The sequence below is a fragment of the Prinia subflava genome, chromosome 9, assembly GCF_021018805.1.
Source record: "Prinia subflava isolate CZ2003 ecotype Zambia chromosome 9, Cam_Psub_1.2, whole genome shotgun sequence".
NCBI lineage: Eukaryota > Metazoa > Chordata > Aves > Passeriformes > Cisticolidae > Prinia > Prinia subflava.
In genome coordinates, this window is record NC_086255.1 from 13,042,146 (window position 1) to 13,066,209 (window position 24,064).

Here is a 24,064-nt window from a genome sequence, read left to right on the forward strand (position 1 = left end):
ATGAGTCTTAAAAGCATCTCAACAGAAAGAAATCCAAATAATGTTAACAGTCTCTTCAAATGTGACAGAAGGTGTTTCCCGTTGCTAATATATTCAAAAGGACAAAAATCTACATTCCCTTTACTTCTTGTAACTTTTTGCTTTTTATTTTTCCTTTTCTTGACTAGGATGACTCCAGTGAAGTGTATTGCTCTAATACTTTGTTACAGCTGTTGTTATAAGCAAGCATAAATACTCTGCAAGTTTTTTACTGACAAGAGAATATTCCTATAATCTCACTGACCTTAAAATAAGAGTTTATGTAGAGACAATAGAGGGTCCATCAGTGAGAAGGCACATGTCGGTGTTGGATTGGAATACGTCTTGTGGCGCCTGGGTTCAAATCTAATATTGGCAACCAAAGCAGTCTCTAAAGCTTTTGCAAACTACTGAAAGCAGTTGCCAAGTAGAATTCTCTTTGCTATGCCACTGCAGATCTATTCCAATTTCAACTATTTTGAAAGTCAGAATCCTAGTTCTTATTTTCCAGCTTAACTCCATTCATGGCTAATTCATTCTCATTTGTTCATACACCAGTGTCCTTGAGCTTAAACAGTTCTCCTTGTTCCCCTGTGTTCGTCTGCAGATATTTGTGGAGTGCAACCATATTATGCTCTGAGCTGGATCTGGTCAGGCTAAACCACCATTCTTTAATTTATTTTTCCTTCTGTTGTAAGACATTTCCTGGAACTTTTGATCATCTTAGTAGATCTTTTCAAACAGCTGCGAAATTTGATTAGTCTCCCTGAAACACGAATGACCAGAGCTGTACAGAACATTCCAGGAAACATTTAATGGATTCCTAGCACTAAAGCAGTGATCCTAATTCCTCTCTTCTGGGAATTTTTTACTTTATACAATATCCTATAGTAGTATTTGCCATTTCTGAGACCACATCTTATGGCTGAGCCATCATTATCTAATGAGTAACATATCCCAGGGCCTCTTTCCCTCTTCTCAGTTACTGAGTTCCTAATTTATAATGGAAATAATGTAACTTCTTGATTTATATGCATCATGTGTCAGTTCTGTTACCAAATCTTTGAAATGCTTTGTCCTATATATTTATGATGCCTCTTTAATTTCATTAGCACATTGGGTAATTCTTGAGTATTTTAGCCATTGGGGAGAATATTTAACATTAATTTCAAGAATAATAATAGATTTTAACAAGGATCATTCTTTGTACAGCTTAATGGTTCCTTTTTCAAAATTGCCTGTGATGCTGTACAGTTTTTAGTTTCTTAGCTTCCTTATAACTCTGGTATTAATCCTAATCCCCTTCATTTTAACTAGTAACTTCCTACATGTCATCTATCAAATGCTTAACTACTTCTAATTTGTCTGGACTTCAGTGATCTTCTTAAAGAAGAAGATTGGGTTAGTCTAGCACTAATTCTCATTTGTTCTAAATTGGGAGTAGACTTACTTAGCCTCCCATGGTGACTGTTTCATTTTGGCAGTAGTCACCAGTACTCAGTCTCAGCAGATTTCCTTTCCTGGGAGACAGGACATTCTGTTTGTCTGTGTTGTGGCTTTGTTTTTTTCTTTTTTGGCCGCTCATTTCTGCAACATTTTAGATTTGTTCTGGTTAGAATTACTGATGGTTGTTTTGAGTGAGGATGCTACCAGGGGCTGCCCATTAGGTGTCTTCAGCTGCTGCTGTTGCCCCTGCTTTATTCTGAAATCCCCCAAGACACCTGGTGATACTTTGGTGCTTCTTGGTTGAAGGAGGAATTTGCTCTAGTTAATCCAAAGGAACATTTGCATCTTCTGCGAGGAATTGAGACCTGTCATGGAGCTGAACTTGGTACAGGGTATTTACATAAGGACAAGAAATTTAATATATTTTGGTAAGTTTTTGAGGCAGTTAATTACAGATTCCAAGTTACTTCTGATGGGTGAAAAGATCCTGGATTGTAATTGTAGCAGAGTGCTTTGTAAGGGAAATGTATTTGGACAGAATGGCCATTCCTGCAAAAAGGGAGTGTTTTGCTTACTTTATTGAACAGGAAGATGTCTGGCTCCTTAGCCTGCTCAGTAGCTAAGCAGAAAATATGGTGTAGTACTGCTCTTCAAAGTGTTTGCTTCTCTTTAGAAAAAAATAATGTTCCTTTTACAAATTTGTCTGTTTAATGTGTGAACTGCAGATTTCCTTCCAGGATAGTTGGCACAGACCTGTAACCCATCTCTTCTGCATACTTTTTTGTCTGTTATCTAACATTCAGCAGGAGACCCTCAGCAGGGAAGGTGAAAGTTAATACTGTAGGTTCTTATGCTGATTATGGAGATTGAAGTTTTCCAGACTTAATTTGGTTTATCTTGGCTGTATTTTTTTATTTTTAAGTACAAGACTTTTTGTTCCTGATGCTCTGAATTTCAGTGAAAAATTAGAATCCAGGTGAGCTCTCTGACTTTTCTATTGCCTTACAAAAAAAGAGACACAATACTTGGAAGGCAGCAGCTTCATTTTGTTGATCTCTGGACATGCTTCCAGCTGCTCTTTTATACAGAAATGTTTGCACTATGAATGTCACGGTTCTTGCTGGATACTTACCTGGCACAAATTCAGAAAGTAGCATGAGAAATGGTCTTCACCACAGATCTTGCAGTCTTGAAGGAGGCTGGATATCACTTGAATTTCATACTTAAAATGTCAAATGGTTGTGAAATCAAGCATGGGCACAAAGAGAATCTCCACACTGCTGGAGTAAGCATGTTTGTGGATCTTGCTGTTACTTTGTTCAGAGATTAATGGAGTGCTGTCATGGGTCTCAATTTGGTTTTCAATACTGTAACTTAGTGTTCTTGTGAGCCCTAAAGAAGATATCCAGGTGTTTCATGTTGCAGAAGTAGTTTACCTGGTTGCTGCTGCTCTTGAAGGATATAAAAAAACTTTGCATCTATTTATCTGTCAAGGAGTATAAATAGACGCTCTCCAGTGGGAGGTGGTTTTCAGCAGATCTCAGTTGACGAGCTCAGGCAGATTCATTAAAGAACTGGAGTAGCCATGTTCACCACGTGCGGTGAACTCATTAAGTTCACAGGCAGTCAGAGCCTACTGTTCCAGAGTGCTGTGTCCTTCTGAAGGAGTTTGTATCAAACTGTGAGACCTGACAGTCAGCTGACTTAGTGTTTGTTCATTCTTTCCACAAAATCTCATGAAGTACACACTTAAATATTGGTAACTTAAGCTTTTAGGATCAGATAGCTCATGGGTTTTTGTCCTAATAACAGTGAAAGATTTTGAAATCGTGTGTTTGATTTTGTAGAATTGGAGTCCACTGATCTAACTGTGCCTTATTTTGAGTATTGCTTTGGGCAGTAGAGTCAGAGATCTGTTTGGGCTATGAAGTTGTATATCCTGTAATAGGAATTCAGTTTATTGCTGTAATGGATGCAAACTCATTACAAGTTCTAGGCCACAGGGGATACTTTCCTTTGCTGTGGAAGTCATCTCAACTGGACAATCTTCAGTGCAACTGGCCATGCCCTTCCATGTCAGTGACTGACAGATCTAATTCTGCTTTTGTAGCCGAGAGCCTGTTAGTGAATGGAGTCGTGAATATTGTTACTCAGAGGCAACCTTCAGAGTATTAAAATACATTATTCCTATTCTTCCTTTGATATTTGTCAAACAAGGTGTGATATCTAATGAATTCAATGCTATTGTCAAATAAATACTGTGTGTAGATCGTGACTTAAAAGAAATGGTAATTATAAGTACCTTCATTATTGCTTTGCAGTGACAGAGAGACATGGTTTTAGTTTGCTTGTTTAAATCCTGTGTGATGGAAACCCAGAGTGAATGTCTTCTCTGAGAGAACAGCAAGTATTATGAGTGATATGATCAGATTAATAAGATCCTTAGTACATATGTATTTCATACAAGATCTCAACTTCTTTCCTGCCTCATTTCTTCTTACATGGAAGCAGATGAAATACAGAAACAGCAGTACTGCCTTGGAAGTACCATAGTAGGTTTCCTTTTATAATTATCATTCTTGACATATTTGTCCTTTCTTATGGAAGTGAAGATGCAGATACTTAAGAACCCTTCTTGCACAAAAAAGCCCAATTTCAGCTCAGTACTTAATTAGCACTTGTTTATGACACAGCATCTGATTTGATTTTCGAAACAAATTGCACAGTAAAGAGGCTGATATTTAAACTGTATAGTAACCACAGCTCCAGCTGTGACTCAAATCTTGTAAGCCTTCAGGGGTTGTGTTTAGGCTTAGAAAATAGGAACTCAGGCCTGTAATTAAATGTCCTCTGAAAATCAGCCTTGGTAGAGAAGTGGAGAGGGTACCACTGAATTTTAAATTACTGACTTGTTCTCAAGAATCATTCTGTTGTTCTGGGCCTTGCTAGGGAGTGCAGAAATCAAATGGATTAAAAATGGAAGAGTAGATTACTAAAGCAAAAAAAGTCAGGGGTTGCAGACAAAGAGATGAGCAAAGTAAGCTATTTTGGCTCTCCAGTTTATAGACATATGCAATATATGTAATTTTAATATATGGCTAACGTATGGATAGCAAGTTCTGTGGACACCAGAAAGACTAGAGAGAAAGATTTCATACCCAGTAAAATTGCATTTCAGAACTCTGAGTAAGGTGCTGATGGTTGTGGAATAAGCCATCTGTGGTAATGGAAGGCTCATTTTTAAGGCAATGCCTCAGTAATAAACACAAATGTCTTGGAAAAGGAAGTAGACAAGGTTATATTACAAATTAGTCACTCACCTAAATCAAGATGTGAAATATTCACAAAATGGCATGATAGAAATTAGCAGTTAGAGTGCTTTCAGAGTTACTTTTTGAGGAAAGCAATCACTGTCAATGCTATTGAAAAAGAGAGCAGAAAATCCCTTAGCAGCCTGACTTCTAGTCAAGGAAAATGCTGGAGCAGATGCTAAGAGAAAATACTGTGCTTATGAATGGTATTGAACCATGAGCATAAACGATGTGTGCTTATGAAAATACAAAAATGAGTAGGTCTTGCTGGGCAATTAATTGTATTGCTGGTGGAATTGCTTTGAATGGATCATAATCATGGAAGATTTTAGTGTTGATTTATAAATTAATACAGCTTTCAAACAAGACAGTTTTCTGCGTCCCACATATTTTTAAGCCTGGGGGGAAGAGGGGCAATTTTATTTTACTTTTTAAATTGACAGTCATCTTACAGGCCTGTCTGCTGTCATTGGGATACTACAGTTCAGAGTATTTTAACCAGATGTATTACTTTAATTGCCTTTTTCTGCCGAAGAATGCATTCCTAGGGGTCATTTACAGTGTGCCTTGGAGAACCACAGAAATTCAGAATTTAGGAGATTGGCTAAACTTCTACAACCAATCATCAATCTGAGAAATTTTAATTAAATCATGCTTTTCTATTGTGCTTATTTTGATGTAAATGGAGGCTCACTTTTGCAAATATCTCACTTTAATGGCATAAGCAGCAGTATGTGGGTAATGACACACATACCTCGTACTGGTAAAATTTGCTTCTCTTCTTCTGTAGTCTCTCATTTCGTCTTAGATGAGAGTAGGTTTGTCAGATGCAGAGGAGACATACCTCACTGAGAGGATTTTGCAAATACAGTATTGAGGGATGAGTGGTGGGTCTTAGTTTCTCCTATTTTTGTGTTTCACTTGTCAGCATTGAAAAATAAATTAAGTTTACAGTAGCTGCTAATCTGTAGAAAGTCCTGATTGTTCTTTTTACAATACTCAAGCAACTTTATTTTTGATTTATAAAAAATTGTGTTGGTAAGAGTTGTCTAAGTAGAAACACAGTGTTATCTTTACTACTAGAAACATTTCTGCTGAAGAGTAATCCTGTTGCTGGCAGCAGATCTGTTAATACACTTGCATATTTGCAGGACCAGGGTCTTCAAATTAAATGGTTCAAGTCAGTGTCTTAAATCAATTATTCAGACTGCTCTGGACTGATGGGCTAGCATACGTTAAACAGCCTGCTGATCTGAAGAGTTTAACTGTTGTCCTTTAATTCATAGGTTAGGTGACAGAAACAGAAAGAAATGAAGTAATTTTCCATGATTTTTGTGAATGGAATTTGTTTCTATCATCACAGTAATTTGTTGTGTGAACTTTGCCTCATCTGAGACTGGTATTCAGGTCTCTCTACTTCTGACATTGATTTAAAATTATTATTTCTCCTTGTTTATGAGGACTTTTATTTTTTTTCCTGGATAGATACATACTGGGCTGTGCTAATTTGAAAAAGAAACTGAAGCATTTGAGCCAGAAGTAAAATGTGTATTTCTGTAGTGCTCTTGCTAGATATGCAGCACTTCATATAGTTTCTTCTCTTTCCAAAACACATAGAAGTGTCAAGAGCTCCTCTCAGCAAACCTGTGAGGTGGGTTAAATGAGTGTTGTCCCCATTTTACAGTCGTAGAGAGGCTAACCACCCATGACGTTAGTGCTGAAGGAAGGATTAGGTCTTGGAGGACGATGCTTCTAGCTGTGTGAGAGGTCTCCTAAAACATAGTTTGTTAATGTGCTAAGTAAGCATTGCAAGTCCAAACGCAGCAGGTGGATGCAGTAACCAGACATACTTGACTTTAATTTATCAGCACAATGGTGGTTATTAAAATTCATGTTCAACTGAGATCATTGGCTAGGACACCAGGGCATAATCTTACCACTACTTGAAAGATTTAGGAGGATTTAAATTCAAACTGGAGAGAAGCAAAAATAACAAGTGCTGAAAGTATACTGTCAAGTCCTGAGTGTTACTTCTCTTTAGAGGCAAGATTTTAGTCTGTTCTAGTTCTTACTTTATTTTCAAATTCCAAGGCTGCCCACCTTAAGTGTGAAGGTTTGTCGTTCAGCCATAACACATTTTTTCACTCCAACAAATAGTATATTTTGGTGTTACGAGTACCAAAGTGGATGCAGTTTGTACAAACTAAATATTGTGTTGACTAAAGAACAAGTGAGAGGAAGCTCATCTTCAGCAGAGCCATTCTGAAAGTGAGTAAGCTTTTCCCAGGCTTCCAGGAGGAGTGGTAGGGACACACCTCTGATTTGCAGGGGAAGTACTGTGAGTTAAGAAAGGGATTGTGAAGTAGTTTCTGGGAGTAAGAAAAATCTCTGGTCTGGGTGTTAGTGGATATTCTGTCTGGTCCTGTTGCTTAGATGTGATTTTAATTTCTAAGCACTCTTTTTTTTGGTGGGGGGGGGGGGGATGGGGAGGGGGAACACATGAATGGGGGAAGTATCTTTGAACTACAAATGAATGTCATGCCAGGCAGTGTTTTAGGGTTTCTTGCATACTTTCTCCTAGCTGTAAGTTATGCTATATATGTTTTGTGCTTCTACAGCAATTTGATGTCTTGCCTTTTCTTCAATCCAATAAAGCATGAAAGCATTAAATGGGGGGGAGATTACATTTTTCTGTCTATTTGAGACGTAATTTATGACTGTAAGTATAACAACCTGTTACCCTGGTGTTAAAGCTGCACCTCTTCAGGAATTTTCTGTCATCTCTTCATGTTGTCCAGTGTCTGTTCTGACCATGTTGAGGTTGGTAACTGTGAAAGCACTCATAGCTTCACTACTGCTGTTTTGACACCATTTGTTTTTTATGCAGTGTCATTAGTCTTTGCTATTGCACCCACCACAGAGGCTGTGCTTATCCAAGTGTATTTTTGTGGAAATTTAAAAAAACCTCTGTATATACTGAACTGAAATGTAAAATGGTGGAGAACGTAAAAATGGTGACTTTATAAAAATGTGTTCTTAAAGCAGCTGATATCAGAGCAGTAAACAAGAACTAATCTGGGGACTAAACCTTCATATACGGTTTAAAAAAAATCTGCATTGTTTTAAATGCTCCAGAATTTAGACTTAGGTTAGCTAGGTCCCAGTGTAAAAGGAGGTCTCTCTTTATGTCTATTCTCTCCTAGCCCCGAATACACATGCCAAAAGATGGATTTCAACTTATATCTTCTGGATACCAAGCATGGCTAAAGCAGGTTGGACTGTATTATTGTTATTCATCTCATGTGAGGGACCGTGTTGGACACCTGTGCTTGTCTCATTAGTGAAGTACATAAATGAGGGTGTAATGAAGTTACAGTGCCATGTTAGCTGATACCCCTCATAGCCATCACTGTTTTGTGTTTATGCATGCTGTGTTTGTATAACATTTTCTCACCAGTCTGATGAATGTGCACTTCCTGTAAATAAAAGTTCAAAATGCAGTCACCTGGAAGCGAAGAGGGTCAGAGCCTGAAAACAAATCTACAACAACAGCTTGAATTACAGAATTAAAATGGGCCTTCAAACACAAAGCTGCATGGTGGTGGTGCTGGTAATAATGGGGAGGCCACTGGGTTAAAACTCAAGAGAATTGCATCTAGCATCTAATTCAGATCTGCCTGGGTGAATCAAGTATGGACACTTACTCACATCACATAACAATTGTGCAGTTTGACACAGTCTGACACTGTGGGGAGTCCCCACTCGGAAGTGGCCTAGTGCTATATTACTCTGGCTATTATTAAAGGCCAGGCTTTAGATGTCTCAGCAGTCTGCCTCTAGCAATTGCTGTCAGCTTTTCATTTTTGTGAGTGAAAAATCCCCCTTCAGAAAAAATAACTTAATTTACAAATGGCCTGTACAGATCTCTTCTCTGATGAACATACATATATGATGAATCCTGTGTCCTTGAGAATACATGGCTTAAAGTTGCTGTTTCTGTAGAAAGCCAGAATGTGTTGTTATGGCAACAAAAACTGGAAATATGAAAACAGCATAGATAAGCTGCATCCTGTTGTCATGGCAACTGCAGTTGTGAAATGACAAAACATGGTGATGAAGGGATCTTCAAGGTGGTACTGTGAGCCCAACATAAACAAAGAGCCAAGTCACTTGAGCAGAGTGTGAGAATGAAAATTTGCATCAACAAATCCCCTTAAAATATGGGAGTTTCATTGAAGGTGCTAACAGGTTGGTTTTGATTGTCTCCAGTCTTGTGTCAGTATCTTACAAGCAGTAGGTGGTAACTTGATTGTGCAAACTGGTTACTGCTGTCAACTTATATTGACTTCTGTGAAACTGAGCAGAGCTTGAACACTTTTTAGAGGATGGGCATCAAGTCTTATATTTGCAAACCATTTCTTTGAATGAGCGATGTTCTGCAGAGGTGAAGTGTGCTTTGGAGCTTCTTTCCGAGAGACCGTTTCTATCTCTCTCTCCTCAAGTCCACTCTAGTGAAGGTCAATTGGGACACTGAAGCTTATGTTTTCTTGATTTAAACTTTGCTGAGCCGGAGGCAAGGTGTCTCAGAGGAATCTCAACTCTGCAATTATTGTCTCACAGAGCTCAAGTTTGTTGACCTGTGGGGCATGGCATCACTTTCTGTTTCTTATGTGGGTTGGGAGAACAATAGGAAGAGGATTGTGTGGTTGTTCTGTTTTCCTTTCACTTCTGAGGCAAACAGATCAGCCTTATATTACGAATACTCTGGTGCAGGTGGGATATATGCTTTTTGAACTCTGAAAGATAGCAAGGGGGTAAAAAACCTAAAATGCACAGTAGAATTTCCAAGGAGGCTTTGCACTAGGCAACCTCAAATAATAGAACTTGGACTTGTTGAAAAAGATACTTTTTATAAGCATGCTTTCCTTTTGATTTTTAGTTTATTGATATTAGTTCTAATGTCTATCTCAATCTTCTTACTCCTTGATCCAAGGAAAAGTTCTAAACCTCTGCTTGTCATCAGCAGATACTGTCATGGGAATAGCTTTGCTATTCCAATTTTGTGCTGTGATTTCACCATAGGAAGTGTAAGGGTAAGGCAGTTGATATAAAGGCTGGGAAGAGCTTTCATGAGACGCAGAGAGGTTAAATTTTTTTGAGGTGAGTTTGATTTGGTATAGGATATCTATCAAAGGTACTACCTGTGGGATTCCTTAAAACTATGTATTGAAAAGAAAGCCACTTTTGATGTATGCAGAAGCATAATCCACATGCATCCAGATGGAATGGGTGCTATGCATCAGGTTTATTCTACTGCTGTCTGTATTTTTAACAGGATCCTAACTTAATGATTTTTTTTTTCCTCAGCATGGCTGAGTATTGATCTGCTGCCTGACTTATACAGAGTGCGAGAAGTATTCCAGTAACACATTGTATTAATGTGGATTAAAAGCAGTTTATGTTACAGATGAGGTGGCGGAAGATGGAGTTCTGCGAGACTGGAGACATACTATAAATATCCATAAAATGGACAATTTTATCTAAAACCAGTGCTGGCTGCATTTGCATATTTTCAGCCTTCTTAAACTGGAGATAACAGTTGAACACTACCTGAGCATGGGTTACCCTCTGCCCTTTAGTGGCAGGTTTTATACTTAATGTTGCTGTACTGCAGTGGAGACTTGTATTGTGTTCTTATGTGGGCTAGAGGAAATACAGTACCAGGGGCCAGAAATACATGTTGTTTTAAGACTGTCATTTTAAATAACTTGCATTGTTCACTTTGCTCTAGCTCCTTCCTGTTTAGGTGTTTGTCTTTTTGTAGAAGATACAGTTGGTTTATTCAGCCTTGGTCTTCATTTAAGTTTTTGCCATGCTAGCAGTCTGTAACATCCCATCACCTAGATGCTGATCCTTTGGAGACAAGCCACAATTGACTTCCGAAGGGAGAAAGGGAGGGAATGTTTGTGTATAAATACAGTCAATAAACATGACATTTTCATTCCTGTATTATATGGACACTTTCTATAATTTAAGCCAAACTGTGAAATTGAGCAAGTTAAGCTAATTAGGTAAAACACTAACAACACGTTATTTTGATTACATAAACAAGAAAATAGAAGTATCATTTTAGATGGCTTCTGAAACACGGTAATTCAGAGTTAAAGCTAATGCCTCCCTTTTTCATAGCATTGTGAGCAAGTATGCATCATGTAGGATATGTAATGTAATGCACTCATCTAAGCCTTTCTGCCTCCCACTGTCTTTTTGTAGTAGAATTTTTAAAGCCAAGTTATAAACCTGTAAATGTGTTTTATGCTGGAAATTCTTGGTGATACCTTAACTAGATTGGTACCAGCAAAGGCCAGTATAATCAAAACAAGGCACTTCAGATATTAATGGTCTGCACTTCAGTCAAGTCAGCTGGAAAAGAGAATGTGAAACCAGGATTCTTCTGCTAGAATTGCACTTTGCCAAGAGAAAAGGGAAATTATTCTGGATATATTTTGATTCTGTAATTCTGTCATCTAGCATCTTTTCCTGAACTTCTAAAACATCTATTTTCAGTGGATCCATATGCTTTTTAAAATTCAGATACGAACTCCTTGTGTGGAAAGTTGAAATAAGATTTCTTTTTGCAGTTCATTTATTAATACTTGGCACTCTTATAGTACATTATATCCTCAAAGCACTATGCAGGCATATCAGTTATCCTTGAAACACTTCTGTGTGGTAGGTGCATAACAATAACTCTGAGAGGTTTTATGGAATTATATAAAGCTGGAGATGAGGGAAAAATCTAATGAAACTTCCTTTTCATCTCTCCACCATTGTAGGCTTTTTCTCTGCAGTTTGTGTGATGAGAATAGAGAGAAGTTCTAGAAATGTTCCAAGATGAGGAGGTTTCAACATATTCCTTAGGATTCTGTGTTACTCTGCCCAAACTCATGAGGAATTGTTTGGAATTGATCAGGCTTTAGACACAGAATTATAGAATCATTAAGTTTGGAGGATACTTCTAAGATCATCAGACATAACTGAGCTTAGAAGCAACTGTGTTTTTGTACTTACCAAAGAGCCAAGTGCACTTGGGCTTGTAAGATCTCCATTTTAAGACTTCACATAGTTTCATGCTTTAGAGCTTGGTGAGATTGCTCTTAGTAAGTTTGGTGGTGTTTAAAGAAGCACACACAAGTCTCTGCAAGTTTTACTCCTTAAAGAAGGGTATGGCACCTAAATCTTAAAGCTCTGCAGCTGCACTGGTTTAGATTTATCAGCTTCATGCATTCAAGAGCTATTATTAAGAAAATATTAGTATTGTCGAATTCGGATGTGATCCATACATGTTCCCTCAAGGACTTGGCAGATGAGGCACTTGTACACCTTACAGATGGAAGTTGGCCTCTTGCTGGGGCATGTAATTTCTCTTGACTTGAAATCACAGAGGCTGAATTTCAGTAACCACTCTTTGGGAAAAGCATTCCTTCACAAACATTTACCTAAAGCTGTGATTTGATCCTCTCAGATCCCACTCGGGTAAGTTATTGTTTGGATAATCTGAATACGTAAATCCTTTTCCATGTGTCTTATCTATAATATTTAAAAGTAGTTAGTAAACTGGAATATCTTGTAAAAAGTTACTGTTAGCTAGGGAGTTACCAGAAGATTAGAGAAGAGTTTGCATAATACGTATGTTAAGGAAAATTTACTGAGCAATTACATGCAAAGTGGGTGGCTGAAGGAGAAAGAAGCCTTTTCAGCAGTTGGAGCTCTGTGTGCACAGCAAAGCTGGCAGAATGTAGTAACACCCTGAGGGTGAGGGGGAAACTGCTGCTCTGAAGTCAGTGATCTGTACCAGGGTAAAAAGTCCAGTATTACCTATGTTTAGAATCTAGAAGGGTGTTATAATTGAATCCTAGCAGCATGTTTCAGCCTCTGATTTGTGAGACCTAATTGTTTGGGAGTCAGACCCTGGCTGTCCCAGAAACACATTCTCAGCTTTCCCAAAGTGAAATGTTCGTTTGCTTGATTTACAGTTCATGAGAAATGTTCCAAGGGTCTTTAATGAGATAGCTCAGCTTTTGTCGTGGCAAAACAGGAGCACAAACCACTTTGAATCATCCCCATTCATGCTTGAGGAAATGCAACCAAGGTGTCTGAATGTAATAGAAGGTGAGGAATTGTGCAAAGCACAATTGTGTCAGAACTGCATCTGGCCCTTCATGATTCTGGTGCAATATGTGCAGCTGGATGAGCTGATAGTTGGTGGGCTGGTTGAGCCCTGCAAGATCCTTCTCGTGGTCACACTCCAAGGATTACTACAGTTGCCTCTTTATTTTTATAAATTAATTTTCTTACTGTGGAAAGACTCAAGAAAAACTGCAACTTTCTGTCAAAATCAGAATTATCTGCTTATAGGTGTGGAAAACTAGTCTGAGATGCAGGGAGTGCACATTTTAACTTTATGGCTTTGACTGTTGTTTTTGGTCTTAATTAAGACTTACAGCTTTTAATGTTTTTCTTATTTTCAAGTGAAAACAGGCAAAAAACTTTCTGCAAAAGTTATGAAAGTATTAATTTGCTCTGAGACATGCTAGTCTCCTTGGTAAGTTCATAATTGGGCAGAATTTTTTTTAAATGCATATTCTTGTCTCTCAGGTATATAACTACTTCATAACTGGTAAATCTGTATTCATATGTTAGGGTTTTTAAAGGCATATTATTTACACAATTCACTTGAATGGCTCCTTTGAAAGCTGTGTGGCTCTCTCATGTAATTATGTATTTAGTATGCCTTGCATCCATTGTTGGGATAGGGGAGAAGAAAAAAAACTAAACCCCACTAAATCTACTAAAAATAAATAATAAAAGAATATTCTCATTCCGTTTTGGCAGCTTTTTTAGAAGTTGTTGTATATACTTTTTTCAGATAAGAAGAGCTACCAAAGCTAAAAAGTGAAATATGTATGGCAGGTTTTTTAATTGTGAAAGTATACAAGATGCACTGGGAGTAATTTTTTTTAATACTTATATATATTTAACCAGAAAACACCTTTCAGAACAGTAGAGGGGAAAATAAGAGATACCTTTTCATTTTTATGTGTATGTGAGAGGTTAAAAGAATGAAAAGTGGATCAGAGAAAGGATCCAAAAAAAAATTTTAGCCAGAAGTAAATTTCTGGAATTGTTATTAAGTTTCATGAGACCGACATTTGTAATGTAAATAGCAGCTGCCTTATCTGATATGTTTCGTGCAATGTGTTGCATTCTGTGGTGACAGGAATAGTGCAGACTGAACACAATGTGAAGTGATGTATATTTTTGGCGTTGGCTTAGTTAAGTATGTGGCCAAAAAAAGTGTAAGAGGAACTGAGTGAGATTGGAGAGTATTGAAGGTTGTTCTCTCATTTTTGTGGTGTGTGATAAAAGTAATTCTGAATATTAGGAATCCCGGTAAGATCTGAGCATGTGTTTGATAAAGAGTTAAAATTCCTTGGGCACATTTCCTGACAATTAGGTTTTATAGAGCATGCAGGAAACAGTAGTGTGAAAGAGACTTTCAGGGAGAATTGATCTTGCCAGTTTGCTTTCTGAAGTGGTGATCTGTCTCCTCATATCAAGCTCACGTTTGGTTTACATACTTCTAACACCCTTCAGAGCATCCCTTATATTTTATCTGTTCCAATTTGGGCAGTAGAATTTCTAGGCCCTCTTTTCCCTTCATGTCTTGGTTTTTGTAAGAGTTAGAAATTGTTACTGGTGTATGTTTAGTGTTCACCTGCATAAAGCACCGGATGCTGTACTAGAGGGGAAATAATTCTGAACTAGGGAAGGACTGAAATAGATGTGATTAGCATCTGAAATTCATCTTATGTACAGTACACCAAACACCAGCCCTTGGGAAGAAAATTGCATTTCCTCTTTGGCTTCATCACTAACTTGTGAAGATGTACAAAAATATATTTGGTTGCCTCTAAAGCAAAGGTGTTTTAAGTGCACAGGTTATCATGAAGTCCAGTACAGGGTTCATACAGGGGTAGTAGGTAATACCTCAGTATTTTAAAATGTGCCACAATTAGAGACAGTCATTCTGTACTACTGTCTAATTAATTTCTCTAAAGTGACTATAAAGAAAATATCCTTCTTTTTTTCTCCTTCTTTTATTGTTTGATTTTCTTTTGGTCATTCTTGTTTTACAGTGAGCTCAGTATAGTCAGTTCATGTTTTCATACCTGTGCACTGTAGTTGTGAACTGTAGTAGTCCAAGAACTTTTTTTTCCCCATGTAGAGCCACTTAGTTTTACAGGACAAGGTGATATATTTCTGACCTGTAACACAATTTACTAAAACTGTGTTAGTTACCCCTAGTATATTGTATTTGCTGAAGGACTAGAAGAGAACAAATTTGATAAGAAAAACCCAGTCTGAAATGGTATAATCTTGTAACACAGTAGCAAATAAAGTAAATAACCAATTTTTAGCACTGGCAAAAATTTAGCCATTGAGTGTGTATTGAAATTTGTCTTTAGGACATCAGATAATTGGAAGAGAGGGTAGACTATTAGAGGCAGAACATCTGATGTAGTCAAAAAATGTTCTTGCAATATAATTACAAGAGTAATTGAATAGGTTAAAATACATCTTCCCTTCAGCTCATGGTTACTGTCCACTCAGCTCAGGCAGTGGCTGTGAATGCTTCTAGCCTGTTTTAATTGAAAGTAAGGCAAACCCATTTTAATCACTAGTGGAGCAGCTTGAACCAGCCTCTGTCAGAAGGAGGATGCTGGTCTTGTTTGAAACTGTATTCCCTGTATTTATTTAGTGGGAAAATACATTTCGGAGTTCAGGGAGTGGGATTTTAAAATCAATTGGAAAAAGAAATTGGGTTTTTTATCAAATAATTCCCTATTTTATGCCACTCAATGTGTATTAAAGATGCTTAGCTTTTCTAAATAAAAAGCTTTGCGTCTCCAGGTCTGAAAGTTGTGCAGACATCCGAGGTATTAATGCAGTTGGGAGTTAGGAAAGTAAAGAGATTGCATCCTGGCCCAGTACTTAGCAAGCAGTACCAGCATTCCCATTTGACTCTAGTCCAAGCACTGTGCCTCTGTATCTTTGTTTTGATAAATCAATGTACATTGACTTGAGTTCAGTAGAGGATTTTGTCAGTCAGCTTTCAAGTCATGAACATTGAGGCCAGTCCCTTGTTTGTGGAGCTGACAGTACAAAAGTGAGTGTTTGACACGTGGCTTGCTCAGTGCATGGGGATAGAGGCTGGTGAGATTTTTCAGAGATCAGGCTCTAAATGAAGTTGTTCTGTTGGGTCACTCATCTGATTTACACACAAGCTGTTTCTATTGAAGCACCTGGGGCCTTTTGTTCAGGCTTGTGAATAAGCCTCTTTCAGTCACCAACAGTAATTTAGTGTCTGCTTCCTTCAATAGGTAAAAGGCAAGTACGGCAATGACATTTCCTTCCACACTGTGCAACTTCACATTTATATGTTAAAGATGGGTAACAGAACTGTATCACTAGTGTAGATTTTGTTATATACTGGAACAGATTCAGAAATCATCTAAGCTATTGGTAGTTTTTTACTCAGTACTTTCTAAGTCTGGAACAATCCTAAATGGCAGGAGTGCATGGGTAAGGAATAATATCCTCGGACAGATAGTTCTGCAGAATAGCCCTTCAGTGTTTTCCTTTGTTATTGTGGCAATTTTAGAGGAAGACATTTCATTGCCTTGTAAGTTCCCTGACACAATAGAGTACCCTATCTACAGATTGTAATGATTCTGACTTGAGCTGTAATCTCACGTAAACCTTGAGCCAACTTAAGCTTGCCTTTCCACTGACAGAGTGCTCCTCATTTTTCCTGCCTCTGCACCTTTCTATACTTCAGTCAGTACAAATATTTAAAGTAACTTCTTTTTTTTTACTTGTCAGTCAGTTTTAATGGCAATCAGTTCTTTAAGTTCATTATCACAACAGGAAAACTTGAGCCAGCCCAAGGGATGGGAAAGCTTGAGAACATGAAATAAATGATAGCTGCAAGTCTTGAATAACTCTGTATTAAAAAAAAAAATCATCCCATATTTATTTTGTATTATGTTATGAATCCTGGGATGGGTAATGTTAAGCAGCTGATGCTTAAATGGTGAATTTGCTCTGCATCATCAGAGGCACTATGTAGTGAATCTTCTGTTACTGTGACGTTCTTGGAGAATAATAAACAACTTCGATTTAAATAAATTAGACTGGTGAATTGTTTAACCATGGATGTCCATTTCATGTATTTTTTAAAAAAATGTTATTGTCACAACAGCTTTCAGTAGCTGTAGTGATACATACTACATTGCAAAGAAAAGACTGCTGGCATTTGGAAGGTTTTTTATATGTGGGAGTGTTTAGGAAGTTAGAATGCTGGACAAAAAGTATAGCTCACTTTTGCAGCTTGTTACAATATTTCGGCTGTAATTTTTTTGGCTTCGGGAGGGGCATTACATACAAGTTCACGTGATATGTATTGCTGTGATGTACTCAGATTCTTGAGTTTCAGTATCTTTGTAACGGGAAGAGTTGTTTGATTAGGTGTTTTTTTTAATGAAAATGCAGTGAGGAATGTATTTTAAGGTGTCATAAACTTCTACTGAAAACATTTCTATAGGCTATATTCCCCAGCAGTCTTTAAATACTATTTCTGGAACAGCAGTGTAAATTGCAACAAAGTACAGCAAAGAATGTGGTGACAGACAAGGTTAATCTCTGTCTGTCTGCACAGGACCAGATTATGGACGTTGGTGATCACCTTTCTGCTCATTCAGAATGGGTTATGTTGCTCTTACGTACTCCTTTAGTGCAAGATTGTGCAAGGTTTTCTAGCCCTCTCATGAGCAGGAAGAAACAGTGGCTCAGAAGGCAGCTGTCATTTCATACCCATTCCAGCTGCCCTTTCCACTCAAATTTCCTCCCATCCCCTCCCCCTCTATTAAAAAAAAAAAAAAAGGGCAGGATTGCAAAAAAGAAGAGTATGAGGGTTTAAAATCTCTAGCAGCTAATCTATCACATCCTTCAGTTTTCATGGCTATCTGCCAATTTAAAATACGCTTGTTTTTTCCTGCCTTGCCAGTAATTAGACAAATGCTGTAGTGCTTATGGCATCAAAAACTCTGTGTCTGGTAAAAGCAATTGCTATCATAATGCATCCCTAAATTTAATAGTAGTGGTGTAAAATGAATAAGCAGCGCTCTATTTCAAGGGGTAATGGCTTTAACTATCAAAATGGCTAGTATTTTCCTTGATTGGCTGCTTTGGCTCCTTTTTTTGTATTTCTCTTTTAGGAACTGAATCAATTTATTATAATAATTGTATTTTATTTAACAAACAACAAGGCAAGCAGAAACACAAAGCTCTTGTAAAGTATCGTCAACTCCTCAACTCCTGTTCACCTTGGATCCTAAGTTTTTCTTTTTACCCCATTTACAGACAAAACACAAACCTTTTCTTTCCCTGCAATTATTACACTTAAAGTTGTCATTTACTTTTCTGCTTTCCTTGCAAAATTGCTTGCCTTGTGTTCTGCCTGGAGCATTGCGGTGGAGAAGAGGTCTGATTAATTGGAAAGAAACTTTTTATTACTGGGAAAACTCAACACATTGTTGTGGAAAATTAATCAAAATTTTCTTTCTTGATCCATAGTGCCTTTTTCTTGCTATGACATCTGTAAAGCTTCTGTCAAGGAAAAGATGCAGTTAGTGCTCTCTGAAAGGGCAGTTGTGTTGATGCCATTTGACTAAGCCTTAAAAGTTCCTGTAATCTGTGCCATCCTGTCTCATACAGTTCCATCTCATAGTTGTCCTTTCTCTGCAGTGCTCTATGCCCAGATCTCTGTGGCTGGGCTGCTCCAGCCTGGCGGACAGCATGCCCTCGCTGCGATGCCTGTATAACCCAGGGACTGGCGCACTCCCAGCTTTCCAGGTACTTTCTGTCTCTCCCCACTCCTTTTCTCTCCATCTGTGTGCTTGTGCATCTCCTTTACTTGCCTGCTTGACCTCTATTTATTCTGGTTCATACTCTATGCCTTTCCTCTGTCATTCTGATCTCTGGTATTTGAAGCCATCTTGTGTAGATTCAGGGCAGCTGGAGCATTTCCATTTACTTTGATATAATTATTTTATCTAAATTGGCTTGATACCATCATCTTTTTCATTGGCTATAAATTGTGTCAGAAAGATACCACTTAATTATATCTGGCAAACAGTATCCATCACACAGTCTCCAATCTGGCTATTTGCGATTCCCCTCCTATCTAAATTTTTTGTTTGCCACTTAAAGGATTGAGAGGGTGAGTTCATTGCCATGATGATAAGTGATACCAGCAATTCTTTACTTCAGCTTTGTTAGCAGGAGCATGGACATTTTGAATACAGAAAACTATTGTCCAAGTAAGCTGTCAGTCAAAAGGCAAATAAAGGAAATTTTTTTCTCCCTTTGATCTCTGAATTTGTTAGATTCAGACTTTTCTCTGTCATGAGTCAGCTTTCTGCCAAACAAGTTTGTTCAGACCCTTTGGGGTGACCAGTGAATCTTAAAAAATGCAGACATTTTCCCATGAGAGAGTGAGACAAGTGCTGGGTGAGCATCAAGAAATCTAGACAAGGCTCTCAAGATCATTGCAAGCATTTTTGATGACATGGGAGAGACTGGGCTCCAGAGATATTCACTTTGGAAACTCTGACGTGTTTTATGAACTGCAGTGACTGAGGGACTTAAGGAGTATCTCTGTAGAGAGCATGTTTATTTGGGCTTACGGTAGCATGAACATTCACTTCAATGTTTACGCTGTTAGATTATGCTACTGCTGGCCTAACCTGTGGCAGAGAGTTTTATTTACCAGCATCTTTCAAAACCAGATAAAAATAATAGGCCAGAATCTTTCTGAAATTTTCACTTGTTTCAGGGTAAGTTCATTATGCACCTCTAAAGGAACGCATGCAGAGATTAAGTTTTACTTCTTGCTCCCAGAGCTAGGATAGTGCTGTGGAAATAATCCTCTTAGTCCCAGAGGAGGCTTAAGTGTCTTGCATCATTTTGCTGCAACTCTTTTGCTGACACAGCAGTAGCTCTGATGGACTCTGGAAGGTGTCCTGCCAGGCCTCCTTTGCTGAACCAAGCTTTTAGTGCAGCTTTCTATGGGGGAGGGGGAAACATGACTTTTTATTAGTCTAAGAGGACTCTAGAGACAACAGGCAGAGTTTAGATTCCTAATCCTGATTTGCATAATTTGACTTAATCGGATGGGCCTGATTTTTGGGCTTTTGGCTGTTGACTAAATCTCAGATCTCTTTAAGCTTAGCAGTATATGGAAAATAATTTATAAACTCAAACTGAGACTTCTTCCTTTCTACTTGAATTATTTTTGATTACTTAAAATAGAGTTACATTACAAAAGGGAAGAGAAATTAATTTATCTTAGGATGTCCTTGCTAATGGTAGATATGAACAGTAACTGTTCTGCTAATGCACTGCATTGATATTTGGAGTCAAATGAGTCAGCTGCACAACCATTCATAGTCTTAGGATACTGGTAGGACTGACATTCACATTTCTGCAGATTTTGAGAGATATTTCCATGTGTGTTTAGTGACAGTTTATGGGAATTGGGGAAATATGTCCTACTTGCCATCTGAAATGGTAGACTGGTACTCTTCACTGAACTCTGGCTGCTGTGTTTAGGAACACATTTACTGCCAGTTGAGAGAGAACCTACATTGCCAGCAACGGCTTCTGCAGCACTGAGTCATCCACATTTCAATCCATTTTTTTCAATGGGCTCTGATTGATTCTCATTAGCTTGCATAGTTTGAAGAAAACTCCCCTCTGAGGCATGGCTTCTGCATTTTCCAGTGCAGAAGGGCGTGGTTTGGAGCTTGCTTCAAGCAGTGGTGTTGCAGTATTTCGTCATTCTTTAATGCTTTTTTTCTGGTATCAAATCTTTGGGAAAGCATTAAAGACTTTCTTGTAGCCTGGTGAATTTTCTCATATTAAGTTACTTTCTTTTTTCTGTAGCAAGCTTGAAGTAACTGGAGAAGCATATCAATGTTCCTTGCTTGTGGCAAAAGAGAGGATGCCATCTGGAAGGCTACTTAGTCACTGCTGAATTTGTCTAGTTACTTACATGGCTGCCTTCAGATGCTCAGCCAGAAATGTGGAAAGATGCTCTTTTTGAATAGCTCAGTTAAAAGTCTTGCTGACTCCTCATGGGAAGCATTGGCAGGTAGTTGATTTAGAGATTATTCTGTTAATATGTCAGGTAACTTGGTTTTTCTTCTTTGTGTTTATATTATTGGAGACTCTTAGGTGAAAACAGGATCTTCTGGTTCCTCAGCCCTGTTTTTAGGTAATCATCCTGCAGTGGGAAAGGCTTTAAGGCTAAACCCATGAACAAGGGAATAAGAAGATAGAAACAGTTCTTTTTTAGATCTTTTATCTCAAGGGGCTTTGCAACTGACAGTCAACTGTGTTACTGAATTTCATAGCAGTCATGGTGGAAGATGGCAGCAAATTGGAACATGAACTCCTATAAGGCACAGTGAGAAATGGTCAAAGAGGGTATTTTAACAAGAGAAAGAGGCCAGGCATTCTATTTTCAGTGTTTTGGATGCCAGATTTTAGGGTTATTCTGCAAAGCAACTGAAAATTAGGTTGCATGTAGATTCTCCTAATAATAAAAAATAAATTATGCAGAATATACTCTTTTTTCATAGAAAGTTGTGCTTTGGAAGTTTCCAGGTGTGCCAACAGGTGTCTGTTTTCATGACGTTTTCCATATGAAGATAATTACTTTCCCTGTTAAAATATTTTCCATGCATGCTCACAAGGCTCTATTTATGTTGCTTCTCATAGTTGCAGCTCTTTGAAAATTCAAATTTACAATTACACCTATCAAGTATGCCAAGGGAATGATTGTATTAATCCTTCCAGGTTTGCAGAAGACCAAAGTATTTCCTTGAATTCATTTCTGTAGGCTGTTCTATAAACAAGGAGGCTTGAAGAGGAATTTAAAAGTCTTGCCAAAGACTTTCATGTATCCATAATTGGGCAGAGCAGTCCACCTCTTCCTTTTTACCTAATTCACAGCCAGCACAAATACCAGCCCCTGTTTAGATTGTAAACGTCTTAGGACAAGAGTCATGCTTTTTCTACCTTTGTCTGGAGTCTAGACACAGGTGGAGAAGAATGGAGTTGTCTTGTCAGCTTTATTTTGCCGAATACGAAACTTTTGTTTCTGTAACAGGCTCTAGTAATCAAAGAGGAGGATTAATTTTGGTGGTGGAGGTGGTAGAATCTTGTTGAATACAGAAGTGTCTCTATAGAATGTCATAAATTTGCATTTTGTTTTACCTGAAGATCTTGGCCATAAAGAGCTACACGTCAGATGAAGGGGTTGAGCTTCTGCTTGGTTTTGCAGAAGTGAGCAAGTGTGTGAGACTTCCTCTGTCTGGGCTAAAAGCTGTGTCCTGAGGAGGAAGGCATGGGTGCATTGTGCTAGGCAAATTGAAGCAAAAGGGAGTGCACTTGAGGCTGTGCAGTGTGGATGTGACCTCTGTGGACTGAGATTACTTTTGCAGAAAGATGAAAATGCAAAAGATGTCAAAGGTATGCATGATTGAAGTCTGTTGTCGCTGTGAGACAGACGTTAACTTATTTTTCAAATTATTTTACGTTATTTTTTCCTAATGTTTATATTTATGTTACAAAGTGGAATATTTGTTAAAGAAGCGTTGTCAGTGTATTGGTAGAAACTGTTGCATCTGTAAATTTCCTTCAGCCTGTTCATGCACTTTTTTGTTAGAAGTTGACATTTTATTGCTGGAACTACAGTGTAAATGTGAGTAGTAGTACATCATTTCTGGTTATACAGGAGGTTAGAGCTAGAGTCTTGGGGTGGGCAAACTGCATGCTCAGAAGTGCATTTGTGAGAAATATATTTGAAGGAAATTGTTTGGCTTTGGTGTTCGCTGGTGTGCATAGTTCTGTCTCTAATTGGGAAAGATATGGGATGTCCAGTCATAGGCTCCATCAGCGTGGAGACACTAAGCCTGCTTTGTATTCACCCTTCTCGCTCTGCCAGTGGCTGTGTAAAACCTGCCCGGGGGCTGTTTACAGTGCACCTCTAAAGCAGAATCCTAATTTTGGTGACTAATAGCCAAAGCATGTGGCTCCAGCACCCCCCGGCTGGCAGCAGGCTCTGCCCTGGTTGTGAATGTAGTTAGGTGGCCCCCAACTGTTTACAAGACAGCAGAGGTGAGATCTTTGATTGACAAGTCAGAAATGCATTAGATCATTCCTCTGCCAGTCTCTGGTTCATGCTGTTAAAAATGTCAGCCTCTCCAAGTTTGAATGGCAGCCTGAGGGCCTCAGAAGCTTTTTGTTTTCTGAGATGGAAACACAAATTGGATGTGTGCCTGAGCGCTTCATCCTGGGCTGTAATTTCATCTTTTAGCTAAGAACCACAAGGTACATGAGCAAAGCACCCTGTAAACAATAATACTGGGGAAAAAAATAAACAAGGTCGTGTTTCTGGTACGTTGATCCACTGGTGTCCTGACCTCTATCACGTTGAACATCTCCACTCTGATTGCTGTTCCCTTTGGCATTACAATGAGAGGAGATAGACTGACACAGGAGGCAAAGATTTAAAGTTGCAGTGCTGTTGCACTTTCCTTGTATTGGCTATGAAATATTGAACTGCCACAATGTGACAACCTGGGTTTTTAAGCAAAGTTTCTTGTTGGAGGTGTTCAGCAGCAGTCTTTTCTGGTTTTCCTCATTTTACCACCTGGCAGGAGCAATTATAAAGGCATGAGAGACTATACAAGAAGGAGCAGAAATGAAGCCAAATTGTATAATTTTTGTGTTTGACTCCAGCCCCATTTGTAGCTCAGACTTTTGGGAGCTTCACTGTAGGAAGACCATGATGGTTATCCTGGCTGGAGATTCCTCTAAATAAAGTGCCCAATGACTACAGAAGAGCTTTCTTAAACATATTTAGGATTTATCCCTCTTTAAATCTGGTGACCTTGTCTGGCTGGTGGTGTGACCTGTGCAGAGGCTGAGTGATGCTGGGAAGCCCACCAAACTTGGGGGGTTGCTAGGACGTGGTCCAAGATCTCAGCTCTCAGGTAGTAGCAACAGCAAGAGATATTTTCCTCCTTTCAGGTGACAAAGAAATAAAGGAGACTAGAAAGAATTTTTTCTTTGTGGATCAGTGGGATGGGTTTGGTTGT

At 38.4% G+C, this 24,064-nt stretch overlaps 1 protein-coding gene across 7 annotated transcripts in view; it reads left to right on the forward strand.

Moving 5' to 3' along the window:
• Window positions 1–24,064, forward strand: part of BTRC (beta-transducin repeat containing E3 ubiquitin protein ligase) — a 113,894-nt gene that overhangs the window by 8,631 nt on the left and 81,199 nt on the right. For 2 of the 7 annotated variants that reach the window (XM_063405447.1, XM_063405449.1), the window contains exons 2-3: window positions 7,979–8,047; window positions 18,645–18,752. The exons of 2 other annotated variants lie outside the window; for them this stretch is intronic. In XM_063405447.1, coding sequence (XP_063261517.1) covers window positions 7,979–8,047; window positions 18,645–18,752 — 177 coding nt within the window. The remainder of the gene's footprint in view (window positions 1–7,978; window positions 8,048–18,644; window positions 18,753–24,064) is intronic. 3 more of the 7 variants (XM_063405450.1, XM_063405452.1, XM_063405448.1) reach the window with 2 other exon arrangements.